The sequence below is a fragment of the Schistocerca gregaria genome, chromosome 4 (assembly GCF_023897955.1).
Source record: "Schistocerca gregaria isolate iqSchGreg1 chromosome 4, iqSchGreg1.2, whole genome shotgun sequence".
In the NCBI taxonomy this organism is placed as follows: Eukaryota; Metazoa; Arthropoda; class Insecta; order Orthoptera; family Acrididae; genus Schistocerca; species Schistocerca gregaria.
In genome coordinates, this window is record NC_064923.1 from 587,871,620 (window position 1) to 587,880,400 (window position 8,781).

The window sequence follows — 8,781 nt, forward strand, 5'->3', positions numbered from 1 at the left end:
GCCTCATGCTTATTGGACGCCCAGTCTCACCTACATACACCAGTCCACATTCACACTCGATTTCATAAACTCCGGCGGCATGAAACTTGTCAGTTGTATCTTTTGTCGAGCCCAGAATGTCTGTTATTTTGTTGTTGCTACGAAAAATCGGCTTAATACCTGCCCGACGGAGAATTTTGCCCAGACGTTCAGTAACCCCTTGTACATTTTTGGAGCTAATGGCTACGACATGAGGCTGATACGCAAAACCATGGCGCCGAAGGAGGAGGGCAACAGGGAAATACAGAACGAAGCACAGAACACCGCCGTGCTACCGTATGTACAAGGGGTTACTGAACGTCTGGGCAAAATTCTCCGTCGGGCAGGTATTAAGCCGATTTTTCGTAGCAACAACAAAATAAAAGACATTCTGGGCTCGACAAAAGATACAATTGACAAGTTTCATGCCGCCGGAGTTTATGAAATCGAGTGTGAATGTGGACTGGTGTATGTAGGTGAGACTGGGCGTCCAATAAGCACGAGGCTAACTGAACATGAGAGATATATCCGCCTCAAACAATATAGCAAATCAGCGGTGCCAGAACATCATGAGCAGTGCAGGATGAACATTGTATTTCGAGAGGCCCGAGTACTGGCGAAACAGCCGTTTAGTTTGAGGAGGAAGATAGAGAGGCTATAGAAATAGCCAAGCGACCCGATAATATGAACAGAGAAGACGGGTACAGACTTCCAGCGTCTTGGCTGCCTGCTGTGACAGCTCTGCGGAAGGACAACTCGCGCATAGCAACAGGCGTGCGGTAGGCCACAGCGGAGGATGGTACACAGAACGCTGACGCGGCCTAGTCGATACTAGGCAGTTAGTAAACAACGCTACGCTGCAGTCGCCGCTAAGTCTCCTATTCGCCGATTTCCACCAATGGCAGGCAGTAAAGGAAACTCCAATGGAAAACGCCTATTTCCGCCAATAACAAGACGCAATGCAAACGCCAATAAAATGAACTCCTAGTACCCTTCCTCCTCATCCTCACATCCAATCACAACACTCTTCCATAGTATATATGTACCCACACTTGCGCTCATTCAGCAGTTAGCAACACACCCTGAGGAAGGCGTCTTGCAACAGACGCGGAAACGTTAGAATTTTATAAATGACAATGCGGTCTCTAACCCAGAAGAATTTTATTGACATTGACAACGGCCGCGGAAGCCTATGGTTACATTTACTACCTATCTTCTTTTAGGTATGAAAGGTTGGCTAAACAATGTACAACCTCGGGAATGGATGCCGACGAAAAATGGTTGTTCCAAGTACTTTGCCTTTAGTGCACTGTGATATGATGTATTCCCCTTCCACGTCTACAGATACTGCATAAGTGACAGATAACGTAGTTCACAGACTGTGACTAACATCACAGTCTAACATAACAGTCTCGACACTTCGCCTCGATTTTGTTGCCTTTAGCGCACCAAGCGGTCGGTAGGTTGAACTGTGAGTTCGGCACGATCGTGAAAGCGAATAGTGATTGTTTATTTTGATGTATACAATGGTTTTTACCATCGGGAGCGTTTGTAGCGCAATAAATTGCAGCAGCAATAGGAAGAAGACACCACAGCCGTCTTTTTTAGGTTTCTTAAGGATCCCGAGAGGTATATATCACCATGTTACTAAACTGTATCGTCAGGGTTCAGTTGCAAATGTATGTGTATAAATGATAAATGTTTCGTTTTAGGAGCAAAAAATCGCTAGTTGATAGCAGACGAGAAGACGTTGTGAAGAAAGACCTGGTTTACCTGTATAATAATATTAGGTTTTGTTCGCTACATTTCGAACAAAACCAATTCATGAACGCAGACAATAAAAACTCGTGTGGAATGCAGTACCCACACTGTTTGACATTCCAAATAAGCCACCTCAACTGACGAAGAGGAAACTGCCACAAAGATTCGTCAGTCAATCTAAAGCTGTAAAACAATCCTATGACACAGAAGCAGCCAGTTCAACTCTCCATGTATTAGTGCTAGATTCGTGAGAATCATCAACACAGACCTGCTTCGACGATGAAGTGGTTAGATTAAGTGCAGCTGTTCGTGTCTTACAAAAGCGTGTGATGTGTCAGAACGTGCAGATTGCTGCACTTCGAGCGAAACTACACTCCTGGAAATGGAAAAAAGAACACATTGACACCGGGGTGTCAGACCCACCATACTTGCTCCGGACACTGCGAGAGGGCTGTACAAGCAATGATCACACGCACGGCACAGCGGACACACCAGGAACCGCGGTGTTGGCCGTCGAATGGCGCTAGCTGCGTAGCATTTGTGCACCGCCGCCGTCAGTGTCAGCCAGTTTGCAGTGGCATACGGAGCTCCATCGCAGTCTTTAACACTAGTAAAATATGCCCCGACAGCGTGGACGTGAACCGTATGTGCAGTTGACGGACTTTGAGCGAGTGCGTATAGTGGGCATGCGGGAGGCCGGGTGGACGTACCGCCGAATTGCTCAACACGTGGGGCGTGAGGTCTCCACAGTACATCGATGTTGTCGCCAGTGGTCGGCGGAAGGTGCACGTGCCCGTTGACCTGGGACCGGACCTCAGCAACGCACAGATGCACGCCAAGACCGTAGGATCCTACGCAGTGCTGTAGGGGACCGCACTGCCACTTCCCAGCAAATTAGGGACACTTGCTGCTGGGGTATCGGCGAGCACCATTCGCAACCGTCTCCATGAAGCTGGGCTACGGTCCCGCACACCGTTAGGCCGTCTTCCGCTCACGCCCCAACATCGTGCAGCCCGCCTCCAGTGGTGTCGCGACAGGCGTGAATGGAGGGACGAATGGAGACATGTCGTCTTCAGCGATGAGAGTCGCTTCTGCCTTGGTGCCAATGATGGTCGTATGCGTGTTTGGCGCCGTGAAGGTGAGCGCCACAATCAGGACTGCGTACGACCGAGGCACACAAGGCCAACACCTGGTATCATGGTGTGGGGAGCGATCTCCTACACTGGCTGTACACCTCTGGTGATCATCGAGGGGACACTGAATAGTGCACGGTACATCCAAACCGTCATCGAACGCATCGTTCTACCATTCCTAGACCGGCAAGGGAACTTGCTGTTCCAACAGGACAATGCACGTCCGCATGTATCCCGTGCCACCCAACGTGCTCTAGAAGGTGTAAGTCAACTACCCTGGCCAGCAAGATCTCCGGATCTGTCCCCCATTGAGTATGTTTGAGACTGGATGAAGCGTCATCTCACGCGGTCTGCACGTCCAGCATGAACGCTGGTCCAACTGAGGCGCCAGGTGGAAATGGCATGGCAAGCCGTTCCACAGGACTACATCCAGCATCTCTACGATCGTCTCCATGGAAGAATAGCAGCCTGCATTGCTGCGAAAGGTGGATATACACTGTACTAGTGCCGACATTATGCATGCTCTGTTGCCTGTGTCTATGTGCCTGTGGTTCTGTCAGTGTGATCATGTGATGTATCTGACCCCTGGAATGTGTCAATAAAGTTTCCCCTTCCTGGGACAATGAATTCACGGTGTTCTTATTTCAATTTCCAGGAGTGTATTATGGGACAAGGAAAGTGCCTACAGACAGATTGTTTGAAAATTATTCAAATATTTGGTTTTTCGTGAAATGTAATGTAATCAGCTCATTATAATGTTTTCAGCACATTTCTCCCACTATTTGTCAGTTGCTTGTCCCACCTAGAATAATTTAAAGATGAAGGTCGTACTTGTGGCAAGGCGACAGTGACAAACACAGTAGGCCTACAGAACGATAAACGAGCTGTCCATCGCTTCTGCATGTAGAGGCACATGTCCGTGCTTCTTACATGTGAATCTGTGTGTTTATATTCTTTTGATATCAACGTGGTAAGCTGCAATTCTGTTCAATTTCACAAGTGTTTCTTCACAAATGTGTTGTAGCTTGCCACTTTATTCATGGTTTTTGACCAAGCTCGCGCTTATTTTAGAAACATATATGCTTTCTGATACTATAAAAACTCTTGGAGGCAAGAAACTAACTCGAATAATTCGGAAATTACGTAGGAAATGGATGTAAACACACATCCTAACGACGCGTCTGGCGTTCACCTTACCTGCCGCTTGAAGCGCTAGTGTCGTTCGATCTGTCAAACGGCAACAACTTTTACAGCAGTGTTGCGACTGTTATGTTAGACTGTGCTAATACACTCCTGGAAATTGAAATAAGAACACCGTGAATTCATTGTCCCAGGAAGGGGAAACTTTATTGACACATTCCTGGGGTCAGATACATCACATGATCACACTGACAGAACCACAGGCACATAGGCACAGGCAACAGAGCATGCAAATGTCTGCACTAGTACAGTGTATATCCACCTTTCGCAGCAATACAGGCTGCTATTCTCCCATGGAGACGATCGTAGAGATGCTGGATGTAGTCCTGTGGAATGGCTTTCCATGCCATTTCCACCTGGCGCCTCAGTTGGACCAGCATTCGTGCTGGACGTGCAGACCGCGTGAGACGACGCTTCATCCAGTCCCAAACATGCTCAATGGGGGACGGATCCGGAGATCTTGCTGGCCAGGGTAGTTGACTTACACCTTCTAGAGCACGTTGGGTGGCACGGGATACATGCGGACGTGCATTGTCCTGTTGGAACAGCAAGTTCCCTTGCCGGTCTAGGGATGGTAGAACGATGCGTTCGATGACGGTTTGGATGTACCGTGCACTATTCAGTGTCCCCTAGACGATCACCAGAGGTGTACGGCCAGTGTAGGAGATCGCTCCCCACACCATGATGCCGGGTGTTGGCTCTGTGTGCCTCGGTCGTATGCGGTCCTGATTGTGGCGCTCACCTGCACGGCGCCAAACACGCATACGACCATCATTGGCACCAAGGCAGAAGCGACTCTCATCGCTGAAGACGACACGTCTCCATTTGTCCCTCCATTCACGCCTGTCGCGACACCACTGGAGGCGGGCTGCACGATGTTGGGGTGTGAGCGGAAGGCGGCCTAACGGTGTGCGGGACCGTAGCCCAGCTTCATGGAGACGGTTGCGAATGGTCCTCGCCGATACCCCAGGAGCAACAGTGTCCCTAATTTGCTGGGAAGTGGCGGTGCGGTCCCCTACGGCACTGCATAGGATCCTATGGTCTTGGCGTGCATCCATGCGTCGCTGCGGTCCGATCCCAGGTCGACGGGCACGTGCACCTTCCGCCGACCACTGGCAACAACATCGATGTACTGTGGAGACCTCACGCCCCACGTATTGAGCAACTCGGCGGTACGTCCACCCGGCCTCCCGCGTGCCTACTATACGCCCTCGCTCAAAGTCCGTCTGCTGCACATACGGTTCACGTCCACGCTGTCGCGGCATGCTACCAGTGTTAAAGATTGCGATGGAGCTCCGTATGCCACGGCAAACTGGCTGACACAGACGGCGGCGGTGCACAAATGCTGCGCAGCTAGCGCCATTCGACGGCCAACACCGCGGTTCCTGGTGTGTCCGCTGTGCCGTGCGTGTGATCATTGCTTGTACAGCCCTCTCGCAGTGTCCGGAGCAAGTATGGTGGTTCTGACACACCGGTGTCAATGTGTTCTTTTTTCCATTTCCAGGAGTGTATTATCTGTGTCCTGCTTTTTCGGTTACTCCTTTGTTTCATATAACCACTATAAAAAATGTCATCAAAATAAAAAAAAAACATAGATTAACGTAAAATGAAAGACTTGATCATTCTCGTGACTTGCGTTCAAGACATCTGTCTTAGTATGACAGTTTAGGCAATATTTCACGAAATTTAAATAAAGGACCAGAACAAATGAAAATTGTTCCCCCCCCCCCCCCCCCCCCAATACAGATGCTACTGATCTTTTGTATATTTTTAAACTACATTGCTCATTTTTAGTGCCTGTCTCCCTCTCGCTTTTACCGTTATGAAATCCGCAAGTGTTTCGCATATGTCACTACACATTTCAGATATTATTTGGGAAACAGAGTGGTTTATATAGGAAATAGATATCTGAAGTCAGCGTACCTGTCAACTGCTGTTAAGAATCGCAGCGTTAATGCTAGTCTCTCTTCTGTTGTTATGGATCGTCGGTAATTTGTCTTGCCATGCAATCTTCCGTTCAGTCGCAGCTAGGAGGCGAAAATCGTCCATCGACATTCGGGTAAAGTTTTGGAACAAAGGAAGCGATGGTTACAGCTGCAAATCACTAATAACTGCCAAACCAACACTTCGAAAATTCATACAGCCGTGTTTTTCTGTCTGTACTACGTTTTGCTTTCATGGCAAACAGCGTTCTCGCTAAAAATAAATTAAACCAAATTGTATGTTTCGTTACTCCATCACGACGTACAGAAAATAGGTTAAGTAACTTTACCGAGATAATGTTTTAGCGTGAAAAAAAAAATCACATTTGCTTTCGCTCTAGCGTAAATGATTATCCGCATGTAGAAGCCAACGATGGAGCGAGCAAGCGAACTCCCCACGCAGTGTTTGCGAATGCACATTCGCTTGTGTTCGCTTCCGATGTAAAGGGGGCTTAATCTGTTTGTTGGGAAAGGTGTGTTTATATGGAAAAATAAATATGTTTCCTGGACCAGTGTGGATTTCAGTTAGGGATACCTGTCACATTCGTAGTTACTATAAAATGTTACAGGCCTACTCTGGTACCATAAATCGACCAAGGTAGCCCAGCAATAGTTCACTGGACTCGTATTCTGGAGGCCGACGGTTCAAATTCTCGTCTGATCATCCTGATTTAGGTCTTCTGTGAGTTCCCTGTATCGCTTAAGACAAATGCTGGGAGGTTCCTTTGAAAAGGCACGGCCGCTTTCCTTCTCCATTCTCCCCTAATCTAAAGCCAGCTTATGCTCCGTCTCTAATGATCTCGTTGTTGACAGGATGTTGAACACTAAACTGCTCCTCCTCCACCATTAATTTCTTATGTATACCGTATCCTGTATTTTTTCCATCTGGTGTACCTCTTCCATAAATAAAAGGCATATCTATGTACAGTGAAGACATACACAGAAATTTGTCTACGGATGAATGAATGAGTAAATTAACGAGATACCACTTCACAAGGGGCATACAAAACACGATTATATTAAAATTTAACGATTTCTCTTCGGCGACAGCGGAAGAAATAGTTATTTATTTATATGTAAGACAATATAGTTTGTCGATGTAGTTATTTATTGTTAATATAGTATTCAGAAGTAGTTTCCAGTTTTTGCATTTTATACTGTTTGAACTTCGTTAGTTAGCTGGCGTTGATGGTGTGGGTGAATTTTATCTTTCAACTCGTGGGACCGAAAGTCTTTGCTTTATTTCATACGTGACACAAACGTGGCCAGCAGACATCTGTCGGCCGGTGAAGTAGGTCGTTAGCAGTGGTGGTGTGGCGTGGTATTCTGTCTGTATACGGACTCTTCTACGTACGGTTTAATTTGTGAGTTAAACAGCAATGGCTCCAGCGAATTATCTTCTATTGTTAGCTTTAGGAGTGGCTCAGTTTTCTTCAGCATTATCAGAATCTTGTACCAAACCTGAAGTTTCAGCATCTGCATATACAACTCCAGATGCTACAGTTCTGGTAAACGTCGCCTTTGTCGCGGAATTTACGCTCAAATGCAGCAACGGCGCGAAAGGAATCCCACTGTACGCAGAAATTAACGGAAGGACCGTGCCAGCCGCCAGGATTGGAGACGACAAATATCAAGTCAGCTGGACGGAAGACGTGAAGAAGGCAAGAACAGGCGACTATAGCGTAAATCTGTACGATGACGAAGGGTATGCAGCGCTTCGTAAAGCCGCCAGAAGTGGTGAAGATCCATCGACAGTGAAGCCTTTGGTCACAATCGTTGTGAATTACCCAGGCGCTTACACCGGCCCTTGGGTTAATTCAGAATTTATGGCTGCAGTCCTTGCAGTTGCCGTATGGTATGTGGCATTTTCCGCGAAATCTAAATTGTTATCGTGATAATCATTTAGAACTAAACACTGATCTCATCACATATTCGAGACTTTACGCCAAAGGTGTACGATCATAACATCAACATCTACACCGGAATGACATGGTGGAAAAATGTGCAAATAATTTTATCTTGGACTTAATAATCTCATCTGAACTGCACCGAAAACTTCGTTGTCTCATTACACATATTTCAAACATATTGTGGTTGTGATTCTTGCGTTATTGTTCTAATATTGCTTCACTGTTAACGAAAAATATTTTGTATCGGGTATAAACAAGTTGAGTGATGGGAGAAAATTCTTGGAGTTGTTTGTAATAAACGAATTTATTGGATTTGTTCTGTTTCTCTTTTTTCCCTTCTTTTCTGCCCTGTACTTGGACGAGATTGTTCATCAGAAAGACTAATCAGTTATCTTTTCGTAAGATTTGCATATTTACTCAATGTGCTCTAGCTTATTACATTTGATGCCATAGAATAATTAACTATAATTTTTGTAGTGCTTGTTTTATATAGTTGAGATTGCAATGAATTGCAATGTATTTTTCAGGAAAGATACTGCGAGAAATAAACGTGTTCAACAATTTGTCAGGCCCAGAACACATCTTTCAGATTCACAGTTTGAAGCAGAATATTTGCCTCTCATTGGCAGTGGTGCCACACACGGATGTATCTCATAGTGACAGAAGGTCTCTGTTGTTCAGTACCTCTGTTGTGTGTTTCAGAAGTATATTGTCTGTAAGCCTTGACAGAATAGCATTGATGGCTATCATAGGGCTAAGAGGTTTCTTTCAGAATCT

General features: G+C 46.4%; 1 protein-coding gene across 1 annotated transcript; it reads left to right on the forward strand.

Annotated features, from left to right (window-relative positions):
• Positions 1 to 7,361: 7,361 nt before the first annotated feature.
• Positions 7,362 to 8,316, forward strand: LOC126267073 (translocon-associated protein subunit delta). The gene has a single exon (XM_049971935.1). The coding sequence runs from the start codon at positions 7,474 to 7,476 to the stop codon at positions 7,987 to 7,989; it is 516 nt and encodes a 171-aa protein (XP_049827892.1). The 5' UTR covers positions 7,362 to 7,473; the 3' UTR covers positions 7,990 to 8,316.
• The last annotated feature ends 465 nt before the right edge of the window (positions 8,317 to 8,781 follow it).

Excerpts from the sequence above, each read along its gene's own strand:
- LOC126267073 (XM_049971935.1), top strand. The coding sequence starts at position 7,474 with ATGGCTCCAGCGAATTATCTTCTATTGTTAGCTTTAGGAGTGGCTCAG.